We start from the raw sequence: 25,191 nt of genomic DNA, 5'->3' as shown, positions 1-25,191 counted from the left end.
CTATCTCTACCTCGTACTTTTTGAGATACATATCTGTGTTCACATCAAAGGATAGATCTGGGGACTTGTGCAAGAGCTGTGAGGATTCAGCGCATATAACAGAAAAGCGTTCTGTGCTCTTCAGAAGGAATTCATGTGAAAATGACATTTTAAGGATGCAAAATTTCAATGGTCAGTCACGGTACCTGCCATTAATGTACAACTGGGTAGACTGCATAGTTAAGTAACTCTTTGTGGCCATACAGCACATGTGGATTCATGTTAAGCTCTCAAGAACTAGCAAATCACTTTATTAAATACAATCAACCTTTTTCTTTACCTTGCAAACTGTGTTCCATTGGAAAGTGCTTGGTTTCTTCAAAGGCCTTAGTTATTACTGATCCTTTTAGAAGTGCATTGATTGCATCAACCTACAATTGGGATGTTTTCAGTCAGTGTTAGTAAGATTTGCAGATGAAAATCTGAACAGAACTCTTGTGGGAAAGTGCAAAGGCCATTACACTATTTGTATTTTGGAATGATTTCTCATTGACAAATGGCATTAAGACTTTCTAACCATGAACTGGTCTCAAGAGCCTCACACTGAATACAGCATTTTGCACAATGATGATCTACATCCTGATGAGATAAAAGATAATACAAAACAATTCTCTGGTGCTATACACCTATAAAGACATCTGTTGGCTAAACTTGTGAGGACTCTCCTGAGATCTGTAAATGTGATCCATTTAGATCATACAAGGTATTAGAATTTTGTTCACCTCTTCCTTTTTTTTTTTCTCATGAAAGCTTTTTTCCCCTTAGTCTAATGCCTGAGATAAGGCAGGTCAACCTTGCCTAAATCACACAAGACAACTCAAATGTTGACAAAATTGATTCCTCAAACTGTACTATAATATACTTGCTTACACTGTACCCCAAGATAGTTTGCCTTCCCTCAAACTACGATTTCATTGAACAATTTTATACTTCCAATTTCTTAAATTGACATTGATAAAGAGAAAGCAATTCTGTGTAAGAGTAATGCTTTACATACCTGGTTAAAAAGATGTTCCAGACAGCCATGAAGTTTGTCTTGTTTGTCTAAAGGAATCCTCATGTCGTTGGGAAGCTCATCTCCTAAAAAAGGAAAGATGAAAAGCCTTTAACTGTCTTACAAACGTAATCTGTGATGAAGCCAGAGATGACACAAGCACACCTTCACACCAGAGTCGTGGAAAAATGATTGCTGCTTTTTCTCTAATTCATAGATCAAAATACTCATGATTTTTCATATAATGCAAATATCTGACAACTATAGAAGCTTATCCCTGCCTAAAACCTCTTCCATATTCCAAATTTACTGTGGTTCATTAGAAAAAGAACAAATCTCTAGCTTTACGTTCTTGTGACTAGTTTTGAAGAAACTACATTTGCAACTTAAACATGCAAGTGCTTATAATCAGCAAAGTCTTATCAGCTCTACTAAGGTGTCTGGTATGAGAAATATGCATGTAACCTATGCATATACTCACCTGATCCCATCTCATCACTGCCCAAGTAAGAGCTGTTACTCCGTACACTGGTGTATGACAACACTGAGTCCCGGTTACTGTTACATTCACTGGAAAGAAAAGCAAAGAAGGTGATTGAAAAAAAGCTGTCCTTACACCCAGTCTCTGATATACTATCATTCTGTTGTTATTAACACTGCAATCCCCAAAACTAATTCTGTTACGCATATACAAAAGAAAAACCAATTACAGGCAGAACAACCATTAAGCAAGGCCTCTGGGGCTGGCACTGTAAGAGGATGTCTTTTTCCATTTCTAGTGACCACTCAATGCTTAATATATTGCCTCGATCCTATGAATAATGAAAATGGACTTCCCACCAGGGACCTCATCTGGGTCGCATCATTAAGCATGCTCTACGAGCATCGAGTAGGGGAGAAATAATTAAAATCTATGAGATTGAATCTCCACTAAACTCAACATTTGTTACCAATTCTCAGGACATTACAGCATCCAACTCCAGCATATGTTGAAGCTGCAGTAGCACAGACATTGGAGATGGGAGAGGAAATTTAAGGAATCTATACCATCAGAGAATCAGGCACTGCAGATCCTAAAACCATCTCAGGAAGCAGAGGAGTCACTACAGTTCGCTTCGCACCGATGCTGGCTCATGCACACCTGGAAAATTCTAGTTCTCCTCTGTTTAAAGTTCACTTTACACTAATCATAACTTAATAAAAGTAACCAAAAAGGGTATGGATCTCAGTCTGTCCCCCTCCAATTAAGTGACACAGTGTTTTTAATGGCACAAACTCAAAACAAAGCCTACAAAACTCTCCATATTGTCTCTTCCTCTGTTTTTATTTTAGTGACATGAGAGAAAAATATAAGAGCAATTGAAAGAACCCTAACTGGGGTTCTTGCCTGTCCTTTGTTAAACCTATTATCAAAGAAATCTATTTTTTCTTAAGAAGATTAATACTTATGGCAACTACTCCACAGTCTGAAATGATGAAATTTGAATTACACCTCCAAATGATCTCGGAGAAAGAAGCATGGCTAATGCAAACAAGATATTTTCTTATCTGTAATTTACTTATTTTTGTAGCTCCTCAGTAGTTTTTCAGATCAAAAACCATCAAAAAACATTTTATTCCCCCTTGAGTAACTATTATCTGTAATATATGCTTAATTCTCTGCCTCCGTCTAATAAAGATAAGACAGAATAATCTTTCTCATCTTACATTTACGTGCAGAATTTTGGAAGCAGTGACAGACCCACAGAGACTGTTTGTGATGTCACTTTGTTATGCAGAATAGATTAGTCTCAATTACAGGAACCATTTAAACTAAACAGCGTTCATAATTGGGATTCCTCTTAACAGCAAAAGAAATACAGCACATTTCAATAAAACAGCTTCAGAGCACATGTGCAGATTTAAATCTAACACAATAAATAGATGCCACAGATCTCAACATTGTAAGTGCTGGTTCTGTTTCTTTACTGACTTTGTATCTGCTGTCCCTGGAGACATTCAATATTCAACTGGACAAGGCCCTGAGCAACCGATCTTGTTGGACCTGTTCAGAGCAAGAGATGGGACCATGTAGGCTCCAGAGACCCCTTCCAACGTGAACTGCTCTGATTCTGTCATTTCTGCACTCCTGCATGAATGTAACATATTCCTACTTATACTAGTACAAAACCAAGAGCAAGTAAAGAATCAGGCCTGTAGCATGGAAGTTTCAAAGACACATCGTTCACTCAGGTTACTGTAATCCTCCAGCCCACTGTAAAGTGTCTTTATTCCTTCTTATATGCAAAGTCCTATGGCCTTTCTGTAAATGTAAAAATGGCCTATTAAGGATGTAAAGTTGCAATGGTCAGACATGACTGCAATTTGTTATTCCACTTCTTCTGAAGTTGAGTTTCCAAATGTTTCCTCCCAAAAAAGACAGGTTTGGAGTGTGTGCGATTTCCTTTGGTAGCAAATATTCCCAGAGAAGCAGCAGTCAATGACGTCCCAAAAACAAGATTTTGAGACACCTGAATAAACATTTGCATTTGTGGTTTCAAAGGCCCATTAAAAATAAAAAACTCGATGTCCATTTCTGTTTCTCAGTGTCTTAGACTTTTGGGAAATTGTTTGCACAACTGAATGGAAACATCCCCTTACAACAGCAGCGATTACAAGACCAAGCAGTCTGCAAACTCTGCTGAGCTTCTGTAGTTTCCAGCTATACGATACAGAAAGGTAAAGTCACACTAGACCTATTTATTTCATTTTATTCAATTTTCTAGAAGCGTTAGTATTTTGGCATTGTTATGAGGAAAGGTTTTTTGCTGTATATGTCTCCATGACAATAAATGTAATGAAATAACTATAGCTAGTGAATACTTTACTATGTGAATATAGAATAATTGACTAACTGGAAAATAACCTGCTTGTTGAAACCATACCTCCATTAGAGCTTTGAAACATTATATTAGTAAGGTAAGAGTGGCACAATCTTCAGACTGACCTGTAGGAGTCTCTGAAACTCATTGTGTCATGTCCAGAGTCTTCTTGGTCCTCCTCAGAAACTTTGAAACAGACCTTCTTGATTCCACCATGCTCAGCTTTGTCAGGATCACTCTCTTCTGTTCCCAGGGAAGGTGGAGATGTCTCCTCAGTAGATGGTGGCTCACAGGCACCACCTTCTGTAGGTTCTGTTATGGTGGACAAAAGTCTGCAAAAGTAGAACATACAGCTCTCAGGGACTGGTGGGTAGTCTCATAAATGAGGTATAATGACTAAGGCTGGAATACAGCTATGTGAAATCAAAAGCAACCTTGCCAGCATTTTACATAGACTACAGCTATGTAAAATTGCAAGCTCTGAAAGAGGTTCATTGAAATCCATGAATCTAAGTTCACAAAAGGTCCTGTTTCCATAGGTACCCTACCTCCATAAGGAATAGCTTAATCCCTGTAACCATGGTGGCCTGAAAGCGCCCTGTTTTTAGTTTGCCAAAGTCCTCACTTTCTCCATCCAAGGTGCTGGGTTTCTCCTGTGGGGCAGTGCCTCAGCTTGCCGGCTCTGCCCAGCAGCTACCACCCTTTCTTAAATACACTTGAGCCAAGGATCCACATGCTTTCTGGTCAGTTGAAGTTTTGGTGCACGACAGGCTCTTCTTTTTTGTTACTGGGATTCCTGGAAGTGGCTGTGAGCAGCTTAGGCTGTCTTATGGCCACACAGATCACCCCTGCAGTCCCTGCTATCAAAACCTTGCCAGTTGTGCACAATACACAGACGCACTACTCAAATCCTTCATTACTACTCCTAGGAGACCCATGATGAGAAGGAGAAAAAGAAAAAGACAAAAAGAGGAAAGGAAAACATAAGTGCCATAAAGAAAGCTGCCTGAAATCACAAGTTTTGCTTAGTCTGCCTTATGACAGACAAAATTTCAAGGGTAGGGACTATGTCTATATGGAATTCCAAAACCACTGTTGGCACCAAATAGATTCTTATATTGGAATATACAGTAAGCAAAACAGAGGCTGTTGAATTCAGGTAGACTTTTAGGAGCAAAGGACAATAATATATACATTGGTGGATCTTGCACAGGAGTACGTTTGACACAACCAGCAAGGAGCTGTAATGCAAGTGCGTGTGTGAATGGGTGAGTCTAAGAGTATGACAGTTGGGGCCAATAGGCACAATGTGATTTCTGAGGTTAATGCCTCCATTTTATCCGGATTGCTCTCTGCCGTGCATACAGGATTCTCTACTCACTTATTTATCTGAATGACATATTGCTTCATTTCCTTCACTGCAATGTCAAGTTTGTTAAAAAGGTGCAAGTATGAGTCCTGTATCTCCCGATCTTCCTGTTTCAGCAGAAAACTGAGTCCCCTTTCTTCCTGAATTGTTCCTCCATTCTGCTGGCCAAAGCTACCATCAACATCTCCATCTTCTGGGGTCAGACATCTCCAGGATGGTGCAGCCATAGTGGTGATGCAATGTTGAGTATAGGAGACTGGATTTAAGGTACCTACTAAACATTGAAGGGTCTAGTTAGTATGGCTCTCATGACTTTCCCCACTCCATCCCAATAATGATAGTTTACAATAGGTGGAATTTGAACGGGAAAAAATAAAATTTCAAAGAATTATTTAATATCATTACATTCTATGACAAAAATGTTCTTTAAAAAAAAAAAAAAAAAAAAAAAAAGGAGGTTTTTCTTTCCTGGCATGCCAACTAGATGTTTTGAATTTACTGCAGTCCAGAAACAAGTTAAATTATGGAAGTAAAGACAGCAACTATCCACACATATACTTGTACAGACAACATGAAAAGTATCTAAAAGCATTTGCTGAAATGTTAATGAATTCAGGTTCTCAGGAGTTGGTCTGTGTTACTATTCCAGCTTTACAAACATTTACACACACACACATATATATAAAAAGAAACAGGATTATGTCTTTACAGAAGATAAATAGAATTCCTTTTCATTTAAAAATGCTGACAGTTTTGGTATGGTACTTCGCTAACCACCTTAGCTTGCATTAAGAATACAATGGAATTTTAATATCTTCAAGCGAGCAGGGCTTCTTTAATCAACCTCATTTTGAATAGTCAGTGCCATTCTTCAGAATATTAGTTAGTCTACACTTCCCTGTGTCTCTTCCAAACATTCCTGCACTCCGACCTTCACAAGACAATGAATCAGAAGCATATTAGGTGAGATCATGATGAAGAAATGTTGGAATTAAAATAATCTAGTTGTAGGACAAATGCTATGTAGCAGCTATTTATCAGAAAATAGATCCCCTTGACAAAGTAGAGACTTCAAGCTCCAAGGCATGGAATTTATTTAGTAATGACAAAAGAAAACAGCACTACAATCTGATTCACTCATGTTTTCCCCCTGAATGTAGCCTCTCTTCACAGCACTAGCACGACTATCAGCCTCCATTCACTTTTCTTTCAGTCAGTAAGTCACCTCTACTAGCTTTAAACAATACTCCAGGACACTTAATTATTATGAGATGACCACACTGCTTAGCTAGTAAAAACATATTACCTGAAGCCTCTCTATGTTTAAAGGCATTACTATTTTACAACACAAGGAGGGTGTCATTTTACTCTAAAATTTTAAGGAAGAAAAAAGGGTACCAGCAAGACTGTGTTTCTTTGAAACTTATTTTGATCTTGCTGAGCAGTGGAAAGACACAACTTTTTATGCAGATAAAATCAGTATGATTTGAAAGTTAATTATCACCTTGTTCTGGATCAAGACCAATAATAGAGGGTTTCCGTCCAATGCGAATGCTGAACGACCTCCCCGCTGAGGTAGTGTTTTTGGGGTATGATACCTCCATGAGGTTAATATGGCAGTTGGTGGGGCAGAAATCCATGCTGTTAAGGGAATGTGGTTCCATGATGGCTTGTTTGAAGGCTGGGCTCACCTTTGTTTTCAATTCATCTGCAAACTGGGAGAAATAAAGCAAGTGTGTGCTACTTCACTTGCAAAAAATTATGATGCAATACAGACAATCCTTTTCTCTTTCTGCCTCCTATTCCAGAATCATATGATTTCTGCTGCAGCTGGAATAACACATTAAAAAAAAAGCTCATAAAACAACAAAGGAAAGCAATTAGCTACACCTTCTAGAACTCTCTTCAAACAGCCCAGGTAACTGCAGAAATAAAGCACACATAGTTTGTTTACACTATGATGCACTTATGTTCATCTTAAATCAGACACTGACCATTCTGTTGTCATATTTATTCAATGATATGGTGGAAAGGAACCTACAATAATATGTTATAACCCACAGCTCTGACAAGCTGAACGGAGTGGTTTACAGATAAGGTCTTTTTTCCTCAAAACTTGCAATTTCAGTAACTTGCAGAGCTGTTTTCATGCCTCTAGAACACCTACCTCTAAAGCAGTTCGGATTCATTAATAAAGAATACTAAGACCCAGTTATCACAACGAAGTATTGTCTTGAGACTTCACCAATAACTAGTAGTGTTGTACCTCTTGGTAGTTTGTGACCCTTCTGCTAATGCTTTCCAGCTTAGTGTCACAGATTTGCCGGAATTCATACTGGGGCATGGTGGCCACAGCACTGCTTAGGGATATAAGTCTTTTGCAATTCCTTACGAAGTGATTGTCCTCTGCAGCAAAGGCCTCTAAAATCTAAACAAAAAGACAGGATGTCAATGATAAGAGACTTGACAGTGAGGGAAAATACAGTTTTCCTCCACTGAGTAAGTGTCAAAGCCCCCATGCTGTCATGGTTGAATAAAGCAGCCTTCAGAACAAGTTGCCTTTATTACTGCCTGAGAACCACTATCGTGTCTAATCCCCAGCATCATAAAACATTCCTCAAAAAATTTTAGAATAATTGAAGTGGATCACATGGGACATAACAATAATGTTACTGGGATGTGACAGAAACATTTACTATTAGCTCATTATTGTCACAGATGACCAAAATACTAAGTGCACTGCTGCTTTCCAATAGCAGCAGTTCTACTTGATTCCTTTAGTGACCCTTCCAGCCTATCAGTTGGGAAAAAGCTGCTTGATTTTCTTCCAAGGTAAGGCAAATTCTTGCCTGAAAAGATTAATCTTGAGTATCAGCAAAGAGTATGTTACCAGACAGACAAAAGCGAGAATTCCACTGCTGAGGGCTCCCCTCCCTCTACCTCAACAGCTGAAATCCTAGAAGCATTTGCTGACTTGCTCATACCAAACGAGCTATTATAACTTGGTGCATTCTAATGAAGAAAACTCCAAGCGAGGTTGAGAAGACCATGTGCAACCTAATCTGAAGAGCCAAGCCAAGCCACCAGAGAAATGCCTATATTATTGGCTTCCCTGTTCTGCTTAGGAATGAAGCTGGCCATGTATGTTTTCTGGTACCTTTGCAGTGAGATTGAAGCAACCTTTTGGTTCTACAATTTTCTCCAGGACAAAGGATTTGATTCCTGCACTGCTGACATATTCGTACACCACCCCATGCTCCAGGTGGGTGTTATCCACAGTCAGGCTAATGAGAGGTGTTTCTTCACCAATGACCAGTGGAGAGCTGATGGTTTGTGGTGTCTGGGCTGGAACCAAAATAAGTCATTAGAGGTGTTTGGCAGCACACATGAATACAGGCATGCATAGGGAAGAGAAATCTGTTGAGAGGTATTATTAAACGCAAAGACACAACCTTTGGCTCAAGGAGTCTCTGAACTACATACTGCTAGAGGCTGGGAGCATATTCTGAGGAAGACATTTGCTGCTGGCCACTACTGGAGACAGGGATAGAGGTTTAGACAATCCACATGCTCCAATCCACATTCTGATGTTCTTCCATGTGTACATACACACATCCATGCACAGGACACTACTTCCAGTTCTGTTCAGCATTCAGACACACAGACCCCAGCAGAAGCTTTCAAAGGGAAGTGAAGTATGTTAATCTCAGAGTCTTGTTTGTAATGACCCTCTGGAAGACTGCCACTTTTCTGTCCAATTTTAGGAAATGCTCCAGATGCATTTTCTGTGCAGCTATAAGACTGAGATGGCAGGGCAGGGGTGGGGTGACAGGATAACATTTTTTACACACAGCAATGCTATTGCCACCAGACAAGAGATTTAAGTTACAGTCAGACTGAGATTTGCCAGAGAATTGCTCACATGCCTCTACCAGGGCACTGCTCCAGCTGTTCCACTGTGGAGCTGCACTGTTTGACCATTAGATTACCAGGCTCACCAGACCTTAAATGGGATCCACACAGATGTGCATCTGTTCCTGGAGAAGTTGCCAATGCCATTCAGAGTCCATGCTCAGTCCTTTGGATTGAATCTGGCTTCAGTATTCTCCCCTAACATCCGCTTTTCTGAATAAGCTCTCAACATGAAGGTAAAGCAGTGGGTTTTTTGAGTTACACTTTTCTGAGTTGGAGAAAATACACCCACACCTTTTGCTGACACAGTGGTAACATGCTCTGAAAACTTGCTCCAGATCAAAGTAATTTAAAATCTTAAATCTTTAATCTTAAATCACAGAAAACATAGATTATTCTAGGCGGAGCTACTTGCAGACCTTCCCTCTCCAGCTGCTACTGCCCATAAATTCCTGGTTTGCAGGGGTTACCAAACGATTCTAAAAATGCTGAGCCTTTTCATTCCAGAAATTAGCTGTCTTGTAAAGATCAGAGAGTCACAGGGGTATGATTTCTATGTGTATTTCAATTTTTTCTTCTCCTGAAGAAACTGCAGCATAAGACTACTTCCTCTGGCAGACCTCATTCTATTACAAAGCTTTACTAAGACAAGAGATATTCTACAATAGTAATGACACTTTCCTTCCCCCATGAGAGTCTTTACCTGATTCCTGTTGGCTATTTTGAAGTGGATCCAATTCTGCACCTCCTTCCAGTGAAGAGTCTTCTTTGCTGGAGTCAGGATGACTGCCATTCAGATATGCAGTGGATGCTGCTTGCTGAACCCTGTCCTCTTCAGCATCTTCGTGTGTTCTGTACACCCACTGGTATAATCCCTTTCAAGAGATACAGGCTTCAGCTATGACCTCAATAACAATGCCCAATCTCTATATGTTTGGACTACAAAGGTGAATTCCCCCAGCTTTCCTCTGAACTTCAGAGAATATAAAATCTAGATCAACATCTGGGTGAACTTCTAGTTTTAGCAATAGCTAATAGTATTTAGTACTGTATGCAGCGTATGAACTGGCATACATATTATTTGTAGATGTTTTGCAACTATAGGCAACTGTAATCAGCTCCCTCAGTTATACTAGGACCTTGGCATGGGAGTAAATAAGTCAAAAGAGATACTTATATGCTGTTTTTCTGATTTTTTAGTAAGCATAAAAGCACAGAAAGGGAGGACAGAAGAAGGGCAGAAATTAACGTGCTTCCTTTGAGGTTTTGTATTCATACCAGTGCTTCCTGTTGTCTGGTCCTGTAGGCTGTAAAGTGCTCCATAACTTCCATATAATTTCCATGTGTTGCATTATTCCCATTAACTTTCAAAATACACTGCCCTGGATGAAGGCCTACAGCTGCAGCCTCAGAACCTGAAAATTCAACAGGAAAGGAGTTAGACAGTAAAGCCATCTGATTACAGAAGAGAAAATTGCAAAGTTTGCAAAGGGTTTCTGGTTAAGAAGAGTAAGAAGAGCTAGTTGAATGCTGTCATGCTTTTGCTACCAAGCATATTCTGAGAGCTTTGTTGTATAAGGAAAACATCATGCATCTATCCTTCATATTTTCAGTAGTGCTGGGAAAAACAGAGACCTCCTAGATGTAAACGCATTCATGCTAGAAATTGAAATTCCTGTGGGAAATCATTCGGCTCTTCTAGCCTTATGATTACGTCAGCTGAGGTCTTGCTTAAATGTAAGCAGTTACATTTGTTTTACCTTGTTGCCCTTGAAAGATACACTTGCATTTTACGCAATTTGCCATGGTCTAAGAAACAGACTATGATGTACTTTAAAACTAGAGTTAAGTCTAGAGTGCAATAACCAGCTTCAATGGCTTTATTCCAGATTCATATGAACAAGACTCAGACCCAAATTCAGCTCGTAGAAATTTACAGTCAAGATGATTAACTTTTTTAAGTCACCATCATTTAAAATTCATACAGTTTTATTCCAAATGCACTTTGTCTTTTGCTAGGAAAATCCTGAAAAAAGAGAATCTTTCCAGCTGGCACTTCCAATTTGCACTCTTCAGACTGTTAAAAAGTGACTATAGGTCCTGTTATGAAAGGGTGTGATAAATGTGTCTCCCTGAGAACATTGTTGCACTTGGGTGCTGCCTGCTGTCTGTGTACTAACTGCACATATCTGGATATATGTATTTGTTCTGAAGGAAGGAAGTGGTACATGTCTGAAAGGTTGTATTTTCTCCACCTCCTGAAAATAAAGGTTAGAGCTGTGCTTTATTTGTAGCTCAGTTCACATTTCAGTTATGAAAGTCATAAATATCTCTGTCAAACTGTGTTTTCTCCTTTTAAAAAGACCAAGAAAAGCAGTTTGCCTCTATCTTATGTTGGTAATTTATAGCAGTATAAGCCACTGTAAAGGGAGAAGTAGTCTTCTAGTCTTATATCATACTTTGTAATGTCCATTAAGAAACATGATCTGTCTACCAACCTGCTGATCCCATAGCACATTTGGAACTACAGTGATCCAAACTGTGGCTGGCCACAGGCAAAAATATTGAGGAAGCAACAGACAGCATTACACCTCAACTTTTTCTCAGCCACCTCAGTTTTAAATTTTTATTGCCTGTGGCTGTAAAGCTGTATCTTAGTAGTCTTAGAAGAAACAAGGTTAGGTTCACTAAGCAAGCGCATTTCTAGCTTGCAAGAGCTGAAGTGATAATGCTTTCTCAAGAGTCTTTCCACAGTACTGTGGATTGCAGTACCACCAAATTTCTTCTACTGTAGAATTAAGTTATTCCTTGTTTTGTGTTGATGGGATTAGTGACCCAACACTCAGTTCATAATAACGATACCATTTTCTTAGACTGTATTTAGATTAAAAGCACTTTGAGTCAGGAACTATCTCGTTCTATGGTTTTACATATGAGTGCAATCCTTCTCTGTGACAGGGGTTCCTAGTCGTTATGGTCATTAAAGTAAGTTGTCAGAACTTGTTTAGAACAAGTTTGACAATGAAACCTGCATCTGTCTTGACTGATTGAGATATACACACACACTTTATATACACATGTATATATATTTAGCTGTATTCCAAGCTTAACTGTACCACAACCTTTCTACTTACCTCTTCCTACTGCATGAACATACGGTGGTGCTGCTCCCCGTATCTGAAAGCTAAGTGCTTCGGGACAATCTGGGATTTTAATAATCCTGCAGGTAAATCAAGGAGAAGAGAAAGCAGCTTTTAAGTAGGCTGCCAGAGCTCTGGGCAGTTCTAACAGCATCTTTCCCTGGCATTCATAACCGTGTTTTGGATTAAAGAAAGCACCCACATAGTTTACAAATAAATAACAAATAAATAGACCTGAAGAAATCACCCACTCCGTCTTCATTCTCCAAGGCAGATGGGAGATTTTCTCTGTTAATTAAAATTTGGCACTTCCAAATTTATTACATCTTTAAGTGAACAACACAGGACAGAAACTTTCTATGGTATTTGTATTCACTTCCATTTCTAGGCAAACTTCGGTGCAGCTGTGCTAACTTACACCAGCTGAGGATCTTTTCCATTAAAAAAAAAAAAAAAAAAAATAGACTGGACAAGACATCCTGGACTAGAATTCAGCATCAAGGGCTCATTGAGTTATTCAATTCTATGGCAAATTCTGGGATTACAGAATCTAATAATGCACAAGATATTAACAGGGCCAAGCCTCATTATAAGATACAGTAATGGACTGAAAAACTCTAAGGGCTGATATCGTTAGAGTCATCCAAAAATAAGCCAAGCTTTAATGGGGTAGAAATTGCTTTCCCTTGCACATATATTAGAGTCTGAGAAGCTTCACCTGAGGCAGAGTGACAGTCCTTGTGATTCAGTTCTGTTTGTGCACAAGGAAGCCAGAAGTTAACTGCAGTATAAAGAGAATAGATCCTAACCTGTTCTAGAAGCAAAAAGTTCAACACTAAAAATTACCTGTGACTCTTGTATCTTTCACTTAAGTCATTTGTATTCCTATTGAACAGCTTCTGCATAGCAAAGTGTTTACACAGTTTTCACTACAAACTGTAGAAGAAATATTTAGTAAGTGATGTTTCTAGATAATCTCTGTCTACCCATCTTGGCACTTACTCTTTTGATTTGGTGGCTACCAGAAGCCTAAGTGGCCTTCGTGAGCAGAAGGACTGGTTTAAGATGGTTTCCACTTCTGAAAACGGGCGTAGGAATATTAAGTCCTCATTGATGGAATATATTTTTCTTCCTGTCTGCAGGCCAGCAATCTGCAAATGAAACAAACACCACAGAAAACTTTGGGTCATTGGCAGCATCTCTGAAAGTTCAGGCTCAAAGGTTCAACTGTTCTCTACTTATGGACGTTCCTAAGATTACTGTCATATGGAACACTATTTATACAGTGTTGGTTCATCAAATAATTTGTCAGTCACCGTTAAAGTTGTCTGCATTTACAGAAAACAAAGAGATATCACCAGTATCTCTATAAATATGCCACTCCACAGATATATCTTACTTTGCAAGGTATGTATCTTTGTACTCTTCTGCTACAATTTTTTTAATAGGGGACTATTAAAAACAAGAATATAAAAAAAAAAAGGCAGGGGGACACACTAAAAAATAGGGGACTATAATAGACTGGCTGCAATACCCAGTATGATACAGAAGCGTGACTTGAAAAAACAAACTATACCTAGTCAGGTAAGTAAATGTAACCTGTTTTTAAGTGGTGGTAAAAACCTGTCTCTGCTTTAATTGAAGTACTGGCTCTTCATCAGCCTAAAAAGCCACAAGATTTTCATTTTAATTCCTAGCTTTTGTGCCTAACTTTAGTTATTTGGCAATGGTCACACAGGAAGTCAGAGACAGATCCAATGACAGAATCGAGATCCCTTATTCTGCCCACCAGACAATAACACTAAACGTACCTCTTGATGATCTATACCAGTTAAAATGTGACATAGCACTTAGACTAGGTGTTAGGATATCAAGGAAATATAAAATTCCCTTTAACACAGTACAAAGAAAAAAAAAAAATTACTAACCCTTCCCAGGTTAGAATTATTTCCTATCACTTCAAGGTCCAGCAGTTGGGCTTTCTTCTAAATGTGACAAACCTTTTCCTATTCTACCTGGAATCCATTGACAAATTTCTTGACTTGGAAGAAGGAGGTCTAAACAGTACTACTCCCACATATGAAATTTGACCTGTTGCAAAAATGAATCTAGAAACGTAGGACTGGAAAACCCTGCTGACTATGTCTATACAAGGCTTGGCTTTTCTTAAATATATTTTGTGTTCTGAAAGTCGGAGATCAGTTCACCTACAAAAACCTATTTTTTTTTTCCTCAAATCAAAGCTATTAAAAGGAAAAACTACAAAGTGCTCTCCTTGATTTAATTCTCAAGCTCTCTATGGTTGAAAACACCCTCTTGTGTACCTGGAAATAACATTTTTCATCTTTCTTTTCTTGTAAATAATCTCTAAAATGGATAATGGGCATAAACAGCAATAGAGATTTTAACTTAAGATAGAATTTGACAAACTTTTGTTTATAATTCAATGGGAATTTTTCTGCCACTTGCATTTACTTCTACTGATGAGTTTATTATAAAGTAATAATTATTAGATAAATTTCTAAAGTCATTACGTTTTAGGCCTGACTTTCCCAAAGCAGTAGCTCATGCACTTAACGTAGGTGGAATTAGCTAAACCCTTTGCATACCTGCTATCATTCTACATGTGGATGACCTCTTTATATTCCTAACTTATTGCTTGTGCATACAGGACACCTATCTGCACACATAATCATAGCAAATCCATGAACGTATGAGGTACAAAGTTGCACATTAAACCCTACAAACTAGCAACTTTCAAATAAAAATCTGCTACTCTACTGAGATATAACTAACCAGGCTAAGGAAGATTAGACAGCATGTCTCCAAGAGTAAAGACCCTACCGAGTCATAGAGCTTCTGAATAACGGATGCTCCTTATGACAACTCAATGCAGCTGCCTGGATCCGGGCCACTGTTTTTTCCCAAACGCCAGCAGCTTGCTATTTGCCATTCATCTACATGGCCATTGGCCAACTGGCTGCTTGTTGAACACACTCTGTTCAAACACTAGACATCTGCTTGTCAGTTGGCTGTTCAGAGTAAGACAGCAACCACACCTCCAAAAGTATCATTTTTTTCACTGTTGCTTCCTTCTGATACAGCATCATTCATAAACCAGCTCTATTATTAAAATCTGTGGGAATAGGCCCAGCTCCAATTAACCTGCAAGTGAGCTGGCTTAGAAAGGAAGATAAGGTACAAACTGAGGAGGTATTGTCTTCCTGAAGCCCCATGAACTTGGGATAGGTATGGAATGTGCCACAGTCCACATCAACCAACCACTGCTATGTGATTTTTTGTGACCCTCCACCTAGGTGAGCTGAGCAAGTGTTAATAGTCACAGGCAGCTGCTGCCAGGAGCACAGCGGGGACAGTTCCCGCAGGTGAGAGTCCCAGGCTGAGAGCTGCTCATCATTCAGGATCAGGAGAGACAGTGCAAGAGCAGTGCCCACTACGGCACTATTTTATCTATGGGCCAAAACTGAGAAGCTGAACACTTACGTCAGGCAAAGAGTTCCCAAACTGCAGTTCAAGTACAGGAATTTGATGTTCTAGCAATTCTTAACTTTTAAACACAGTTTGGGAACTGCTTCTGGCATAGGCAAATCTAACAGCTCACAAAACAGTTTCTAAAAAATCGAGAAGATAAAAGACGCTAATAATAGAAAGAACAATGCTTGGCAACTCTGATTTTGAATAAAAACCCCAAAGACCCTTGTTGCACATGTATGAAGTTCAACATTGTGTGCTGCCACAACCTGTGCGTGACAATCTTGTTCCAGGTATATTAGGAAAAAGAGCATCATAATCCCAAACTCAAACAGAACGCGTTAATCTTGATGTATCTGTGCAAGTAATGTATTTGTTCCCACTTAATTGGTGATCCTGGGATCTTATACTGGCCTAAAGTCTGACAGTCCTAATGAATACAATGCACTGTGACGGGCACTGTGAAGCAAAGCTGCATGTCTTAATTTTTGTCCCTAAAGAGTGTGACAGCAGGCATAGGGTCTCAAATGGCCTACAGCTGCTGAGCCATGCAAAACTACATGCTGGATATCTTTCTAGTATCACAAAGCAATTAAAAAAGCCCAAGTAACTAATGCAGTGCATTACTGTTGGACCTCAGGTCTTTCCAGAATAAGCTGACAGCCCTCTAGTTCAGAGAGAAGCAGATTTAGTTCTTTTCTGGAGCAATATTTTAAGATCACGTTGAAAAGACAGGCTCATGGTCACAGATAGTTTGTCTTGGAAGACCAAGAAAAAGATTCCTTAGAAAATTGTGTGCTCCTGTTGTCTTAAAACACAACAGATTTGCAGGGTATTCCACAGGCATCCAGCCAAAGAAAGGGCAGAAGGATTATCTGTCATGCAATGGTTTACAGCAGAGGTTTAGATTAATAAAATTTTTGGCCATCCTATGTTGATTTTGAGCATGAGGTAGAGCATAGGATTGGTTTCTTTGGTGACCATAAAACAAACGAGAATCAGGAATACTGAAATCATTTAGTTCTAATATTAAACTGCAGTTCAAAATTCCTTCCCTTTTGACATTCTCAATTTGCTAAAATCAGTCTGTCCACTTCAGCTGTTTGCACTGGGTGAGTCATCCAGGAGTCATCTATAGCCTAAAGCAGTGACCAACAAATGAAAATGGACATTAAAAAATTCTGTAATGGTTGTCCTGGACTTATAATTAGAAGCACTCTCTGTGTTCTGCCACAATTTACTGTGAAACCCTGGACAAGTCATTTAGTCCTCTCTTATCTTCATAGGTGCTAAAAGGCACCTAAATGTCTTTTAAAAAATAGACTTTCGGTCTGTCTGTGCCTTATTTCTGTAAATGGAGGATCACATTGTGTTATCCACTCAGGGGTTTTGTATGGATAAACAAATGATTAGGAAATACTCAGATCCTATGACATTTGGACCACCTATGTGCCTCAAAGAAACAAAGCAAATATATTCTGTAGAGCTCTTAAAAAATACCAGAAAGAGAAATGAGTGCATGCTTTTTAAGGAAAAAACACAAATCTAAAAATATAGCTTTCACTCAAATAAACCCATTTCTCAGTTAACATCTTTGCTGTCCCAAAACAATGTTACTTTCCCTCCCTCCTCAAATTTAAGTTGCTAATGCACCTGAGGTACAGTATCATCACACAGAGATGCTGCTGTTGTCCTATCACTTATCAAAAATATTCAGGAAGTCACCCAAAGAACCCAAATCACTTAGCAATTTACAGAAACAGTTTATTACCACAGGAATTGTAGAAGATACCTGATCTTCTATTACCTGCCTTTAAAATGAAACAGACTTTAAAAGGATGGTTTTGTATCTTTTCAAAGCATTGAAATATTCTTAGCTACCAAAACTAAAATATTTATGAATGTCAGGTCTTACCTCTGCAGAAGACCCTCGTCGAACCGACTTCACCACAATTGCTTTGTTTTTTTCTTCTATGTCAAATCCATAGTCATCCTCTTCTGGTAAAATCTTAAAAAGAGCACAAAGTAATGCTTCATGCATTTGGAGTTAGCTGAAAAGCTGGAGGATGGAGATGAGAAATTGGACTTTTCATTGCAAGCCATGATTGACATAGACTTGCATGTCTTAAGGCTGAAAGGGACTACTACTTGGTCATTTGGTCTGATCTCCTACATAACATAAGCCATAAAATTTAATCTAGTTATTTCTGCACTGAGCCCTTAGTATACTAAAGCTGACTTTCCAGAGAGTTATGCAGTTATGATCTGCAGTCTTTAAGAAGTGAAGAATCTATTCCCGCCTTTGAGAGTTTTTTTGTAATGGTTAATCAACTATTCTATTAGAAACCGCATTTGATTTTAACTTCTAGCCCTTCATTCTTCATTAGATTTTTCACTTTTCGATTATGGAATTCATCAATATTCAGTATTTTCCATTGGTAAATGTACTTACAGAACAAAGTGTAGTCATTTATTTACTCTTTAAAATACATCCCACATACGCAATAATGAACAACCTATGAGTCCTCCATAGCTATCAGTTTCAGATAAATTGGGGATCTCAGGCCTATTTGTTAAAGACAACACTACACACTACATAAATCTACATCACAACAGTCAGTCTGGTGGCTAAAATTCTGGATGACCAGTGAGAGAACAATTCTGACATCTATAGGTCCTTCCTCTAGAAAGCAGGCACACAAGCTCTGTGTTAGGGAACAAATACAAGACTCATGTCATGCTCAGTTTGCACCTTTTATGGATGGCTGAAGACATGGTAGTTCTCGCTACTGAGAATCTGCTCCCTCTTATTTGCACTGAGGTCACACAGACCTGCCTTATAAATATTTTTTAAAATCATATCAATCATGGCAAATATATGTTTCACTCATTCTTTTCTAGTGGTTCATTAACAATGAAAAAAAAAGCTTAACAACTCACTTCCCATTTAAAAAAAATACAGCAAGCCTACCCACTGGTAAATGGACAAGTGGAAATTCTACCAGATAAAAATCTTGCATTTGAGCAAACACTACACATTTGAGAACCATCTGATAAATTAGAACTGAGTTAAAAGGAAAAATAAAGCTATCTATAATCTAGCATGCCACTGGGGAAAAAAATTACTGAGAATTATTTCCTTGATTCTGATGATTCCTGCACTGTTTTAAAATACTGTCCTTTTTCTATTGAAGTCAATGCCATCAGCTTATAAGCTTTGTCCTTTTACAGGAAATCACCTTAGAAAAAAATTAAAGAAATAGAATCATCCTTTCCTGCAGGGGCCATACAGCCATGTTAAAATAATGCATGACATAATATATCTGCAGGGAAAAAATCCTCATCAGATAATGTTCAGATTAAATGATGGACAGGAAAGTAAAAAGACTGAAAGGTAAGTTTGCCATTCTTGGATATTTCTAACAAAATATTTTCAGAAGCAATGCTATTTATATTTATGCATGTTTAATAAAAGGACAGCTTAGAAAATCAGGTATATCACTGGTTAGACTTTAAGTGTTGCAAGCGTAATGAGTTTCAGCCCAACACAATATGTACGTTTATCACTTCATGTTTGGGATTAAATAGAAAATTTCTAGGATAGCTCTCCCCTCCAATTCTCATTTTACATTTGAAGGGACTGTTCAGTTTCTTTTGTTGAATTTTGAAAGCGTATGTGAAAAAGATATTTAAAAATTTGGAGGCTTTGATTTGCTAAACTTAGAAGTCAGCAGCTACACAAACTGACATATCTCTTGGGTGCAGCTACCATTACTATGCATGAAGATCTTTTACATGCTATCATTTTTAATAACCTACATTTCTCTGTTTGTTAGTACCGCAAAAATGTATTGTTTGAAAGCAAAGAACCAAAATACTTTTAAGAAACCCCAAGTGCATCAACATTAGGAACTTTATCACCACGTTGTAAAGAAGAAATCTTACATTCTGTATACTGACGCTCTTTTATGAAAAGGTAGACTATAGATAATATTCAATATGCAATACTTGGAGAAGGCTATGATTCGTTCTTTATTATAAAGTAGTAATACCTTGCAATTCCACAGCTGAACACCATTCACCCCTAAGGAGTCCAAAGCAATTAACTAACTTGCCATCTACAAGAATTATTTCTGTGCCTCTGAAATCCAATCAGTTTTTTGAACATAAGGCAGCAGCTGCTGAATTTTGAAAGACAACCACGTTAAAAAATGAGACCATATGAGAAATAAGCATGTTTAATCAAAACCAGAGGGCAAATGTAGTCGGAACATGTTCAAACAGAATTTTGGTGCAGGGAGGTGGAGTGGGGAGATGAAAAGCTACGCAGAGAATGGTCTGTTACACCTGTACCATGCAGAAGCAGGTACTCTCAAGCCTGAACTCCTGGGGACATCAGCAGCAGAAGAGGCAGCATAGGCAGATCAACCACTATTTCCTAAACTAGGGTCCAGGATGCACATCCTTCTCTCACAACCTTCCCTACAGCTCTCCAGCACAAACTCCTCTCTGTTGGACACACTTGAACAGTCTGACTTGTTAAAACCTCTTAAGGAGCAGTGACTTATCAGATAATGTCAAGTCTGAATGCTTTACAAAACTGATGAGGTTTCTGTGGCCCTCAGCAGCATTCATTTGAAGAGAGCTATTTTCCTGCCACCTCATCTCCCAGGCTGTTCCAGTCTCCCCAGCCTTTCAAAAGACCACAGCTCTGGGGCATTAAAACAAAACTTGACAAGACAAAATTTCTTTCCAGTGAGGAGCCCCAGAATCTAAGTCACCCATACTGCTATTATCTTTAAAGGTATGTTTTGCCGCATTAGCAAAATAGGCTTAATATATACAAAATGACTCAAAGTTTCTTCTAGTTTGTGAGCTTTGAAATTGACCACTGAAATGGAACTGTTCATTCTGAACAGTGAAAGATTTACAGCCCAAAGGATGTTTTTCACTTCAGCGTTCACTGTAATTTTTAGTATCTGAATCCACTCAAAGCCCTTATCTGGCCACATAGACCTGGATGATGGATGCTTCTTGTTACTGACTTACCAGCCTGTCTCCTTGGGAGATCAGAAACCCCTAGAGGATGGGCTCTATTAGTGGCTTTCTTCCCAGGGGTGTTTTAAATCAATGATTTGAATTCTCAAGCTACAATAGACTGCGGTACCCTAGTGTAACCAAGAACAAAGGGAAATCTCTCTTTTGCTCTCTCTCTGCTGAAATTTTGCAGAGTTAGGTCATTTTATATTAGCACAACACACAAAAATAATTCTCCTGGAATGACTGAAGATGAAAGATTTTTATTAAGGACCAAGTATGGCTTTATTTGAGTAATACAAATTACTATTATTTATTCATGCTTAGAGTAGGGGAAATGCGTTCTGTACTTTTATAAGAATTTTAAGGCAAATGCTATGTTTATTGGATTAGCTGGTTTAAAATGGAAAACACAAACTCAAACAATAATACTATCTATTATCTAAAAACTTGATATCTGAAGTGCTGAATTATAAGGACACTTTCATTTTCAAAGCTGATTCTAGATGTAACAGCAGTAGCAAAGCCCTATGGATACATGAGATTTAGCATCCTAACTTTCAGATGGTAAACTGAGGCATGGAGTGACTTACGGTCTTCATCAGGCCACACAGTGAGTTCACGTGAGAAGTTAAGTTAAAACCCAGGTAGCCCTGACTTCTGTGCTCAAACCATTGGCTTTCATTGAATACACTACAGTACTCAGGCCCCTGCATGAGTTAAATTCCAGGACATGCCACAGCCCTGGCTGTGAACTGCAGTGGGACATGGCAACTACTCTCTCCTGCAACTACTGCAACACAATACTGAGAATAAGGAATATGGGATACCCTGGAGGAATGTAGGAGATATCACATGTCTGGAAAGTTGATGAGGTTTAGACTTACAGTCCAGATCTCCAATCCAGCATGACAGTTTTGAGAATGTTCCATCAAACGTACACAGGTATCATCTTTAGAAATCACTGGAAATGCTCTTCTTCTGAGATCGGATAAGTGTTACACTATAGTCTTCTGGGGACTCTAGCATTGTGTGTGCATTATACCTCTTAGGCAACTTTGATGGAGGCCCATCTCTACAGGCAAGTATCCTTGTCTGATAATCAGCTACAAGCTATTGGCTTTAATTTGTGTTGTGGTTGGCTTGGGCTAACAAGTAGAGGTTCTGATCACAAGTTGACAGCACACTGTAGTAACCAAGTCACAATGCTTGGACTCAATCCAAAATCCAAATTCTCTTCAACTATGCAAACAATGTTGTATATTTTTTCAGTTTGTCAAGATTTACGTCCTTCAATGACAAATAATTGCACAAATAAATGAGTATTAAATTTTGTTTGAAGTGCATTTTTTCAGACTGAAAGCACTTTTTTCCTTGGCATTTCTAATGATATATTTGCCAAAGTTTCTGTTTTCTGTTTTCAAGGTCAAGCTCTCCTGTGACAGAGCAAACTTAGATGAAGGGGGTAGGGGAAGCTGTCCATTAAACAGCTAGGATTTCGTGGCAGTATAAAAGCATGTTTCAAAAGCCAGTGCTGAGGAAATTTCATTAAACTTCCTGTGGTGGGATTGGGGGATGGGAAGAATCAATGCCCTATCATGAGTGTGAAGAGACGAGTAGTGATGTTCCACAAACAGCAAAGCCTCAGGATTCCAGCTGCTCATAATTGCTAAACACAAAATACAATAGAAGTCAGGCACAAATTTTTTTGTGGATAAGTGTAATAATGCATTTACTGTACAGCTATTTGTGGGGTCTTCTTCATTAACATTCAGGGGACTGCTAATTTATTTGAGAAAATGAGGGCAACTCATAACTTCAGCATGACTACTACTCATTTGACAAAAACCTGTGCCCTCTAAGTAGCAGATTTCTTACTCAGTATGTGCTGTTCATTTCAGATAGTTTACTTTTTGAGATGGGACTGTATTTTGACAGAGGCTGACTGATGCACTTCAGAACTACAATAATAGTAATATTAAAATTATTCCTGTTGCAAATATTTCAGTGACCGAATTATGGAGTGACTGGAAGGACCAATTAGGGATTACCATTAATCACTAGTGAATAGTCCATGTACAATGTTTGCTTGTTTTTTCTGTCTTTTAGTGAATACTAATAAATGATTATTACATTAACAGAAAACAGAATCAAAGAACTTGAAATCCCTCATTTCACAGCTAACATTATCATTGAGTATTGGCATTCTAACACGAGTACCTTGAACTGAGAGAAAAAAGTGTAAGAGACATACTAGTCCATCTGTTTCCTCAAACTGTCTTGTCTTGATAAGGTGGAAAATTAAAAATACCTGAACAATGGCAGTTCCCACCAACTTACGAGTGCTTTGCAAATCACAATTAAAAAAAACCAAAACAAACCAAACCACAAAGTGTATCACCTTTTAACTGCTTCCCTTTATCCAACAACTCTCCATGAGGATAATCATATCAACCTGATACTCCAGTCTCTGGCACTGGATGCATAGAGGAATAATTTTGAGGGACCATGGTGCTTTAAATATTACTTTTGGCCATTGAGACAAACACAGACTGGTCTCCTGGGAGACAAGACAACAGTGAGACAGTGAAGTCTGTGTGAACCATAGGACAAAATTTCCCATATAATGGACCTCTGGATCTTTTCCAGCAATTCTGCTTTTGTAGTTTCTGTCCCAGGTTTTTATCCTGCTCCTGCATTCTGCCAGTGTTCAAAGGGAGAAAAAGATGGGCCTGGAGCCACTGGCAGTAAACAAGGATCTCAGAACAAAGAGTTTGCACCAATCTGACTACCAAATCCAAACAGCGTTAGAGTAATCCCAGTGCAGTGATGCAGACTGTGATGGCATTTAGTGAGGTGGGAATGTGGAGATAACAGTAATGTTGCAAAAGCATGAACATAAAGAATAGTATATTTTGGAAAATGGTTTCCATAAACAAAGTAAAGCTGATACTTGATCCAGTAATGCAGGGCATATTCATATCACTCAGACAATGATGTCCTGAAATATGTGTTCTTATCAGCCTTTTAACTTGCATCTGAATCTACCTCATATATAAGGGTGTTTAAACTGTGTTTAAACTTGATGGCACACCTCTCCCAAGATAGTAGTGCCCATTACTTTCTCCTCCACCACACCAAAACTGTGGTGCCTGCTCAGTGAACTCAAGAAACATATGGTGCCTGCTAAGACAACATCTCCAGCTCCCAGCTCACTTCCAGACTCTCTCAAGGGCTTCATGGGAACAGAAAGGGGTTGGACTGAACTGCATGAAACGGTCACCTCTCCGAGTCTCCTCTTTTCTTAAGACCTACCAGAAACAGGCAGGAATTTACGTGCATTTGCACTTGTGTGTGTGTGTGAGCTGTAAATCCAAAGCTCCCATGTAGTGCAGTAGGATAGTCACATGCTAGGGAAGGGAGCCTGTAATTTACAGATTTCCCTTGCTACTAGAATAAGCTATGTAGTCTGCCCAGCTACAAAAGTCAGAGCTACAGAAGTTGGAGCTCCACAGCAAAGTAGCTCAAGAATTAGTATTTATGCAGTGAAGAAAAATCTAGCTACAGGTGCAATTCCCCATTTTAATCCTACTCTATCATAATTTTCCTTCTCATACTCTTCTAGTGCAAAACAATACCAGTTTCACAGAAACATCAAGGTTTACATTAACATATTTCTTACCAGAAGACTCTTTCCCAGGATGTTTTCCACGAGCTTGAAGTCATTACGTAACTGTTTGCTCTTGGAACTGGTGCCTTCCATCTCCTCATCAGCATAAAAGCGGAAATATAAGGATTCATCCTTAAATTCACTTTTCTCCAGGACTGGAAACAACATGTATGAAATACATACATGCATTTACACAGAGAAAGAGAAACAAAAAAAGAAAGTTAAAGGAAATTCTAAATATTTCCCCAGTCTTTACAGAACAAAGACTAGATGCATCCCTATCGGTCAGCTATTCAGCTCTATATTTTTAAGCTACTACTGTATTTTAGGGGTGTACTTTTCTTCACAGTGCATAGTAGCTCATGATATGATGTTTGACCTCCCTGGCATGAAGAATGCATATAGAAAGTGAAAGATCCTCTTGGAAGAAAGAGGCTACTCAAAACCTTATGCTCCTTTCCCATGTCAAAACGAATATGGTAAAACTATAAATGGAGCAAAGAGGGGTAAAATGGCTGTTTAAAGCTAAGTGAGATGGCTAAAGAGACTAAGGCATTTCCACCTAAAAAGGAATTGAGAGGGAAAGGAGATCTATAAAATTCTGGAAGGCATGACAAAGTTCTTTACCATGTTTTCAAATATGAGACCTGAGGGCTTCAAATAAAAGCAGCAAGTGA

The 25,191-nt window shown here is 38.7% G+C and overlaps 1 protein-coding gene across 2 annotated transcripts in view; it reads right to left on the bottom strand.

The window, feature by feature from the left end:
* PREX1 (phosphatidylinositol-3,4,5-trisphosphate dependent Rac exchange factor 1) overlaps positions 1-25,191 on the bottom strand; it is a 173,598-nt gene that overhangs the window by 14,537 nt on the left and 133,870 nt on the right. Inside the window, exons 16-29 of one of the 2 annotated variants that reach the window (XM_030009455.2) lie at positions 24,527-24,669; positions 17,723-17,815; positions 13,318-13,466; positions 12,310-12,395; positions 10,454-10,590; positions 9,879-10,050; positions 8,421-8,608; positions 7,530-7,691; positions 6,768-6,978; positions 5,276-5,537; positions 4,020-4,226; positions 1,515-1,603; positions 1,037-1,119; positions 320-410 (exon numbers count right to left, since the gene is read on the bottom strand). In XM_030009455.2, coding sequence (XP_029865315.1) covers positions 320-410; positions 1,037-1,119; positions 1,515-1,603; positions 4,020-4,226; positions 5,276-5,537; positions 6,768-6,978; positions 7,530-7,691; positions 8,421-8,608; positions 9,879-10,050; positions 10,454-10,590; positions 12,310-12,395; positions 13,318-13,466; positions 17,723-17,815; positions 24,527-24,669 — 2,073 coding nt within the window. The remainder of the gene's footprint in view (positions 1-319; positions 411-1,036; positions 1,120-1,514; positions 1,604-4,019; positions 4,227-5,275; positions 5,538-6,767; positions 6,979-7,529; positions 7,692-8,420; positions 8,609-9,878; positions 10,051-10,453; positions 10,591-12,309; positions 12,396-13,317; positions 13,467-17,722; positions 17,816-24,526; positions 24,670-25,191) is intronic. The other variant, XM_030009456.2, reaches the window with a different exon arrangement.

Source organism: Aquila chrysaetos, chromosome 3 (genome assembly GCF_900496995.4).
Source record: "Aquila chrysaetos chrysaetos chromosome 3, bAquChr1.4, whole genome shotgun sequence".
Taxonomy (NCBI): Eukaryota; Metazoa; Chordata; class Aves; order Accipitriformes; family Accipitridae; genus Aquila; species Aquila chrysaetos.
This window is presented reverse-complemented; position numbering and strand designations above follow the sequence as displayed.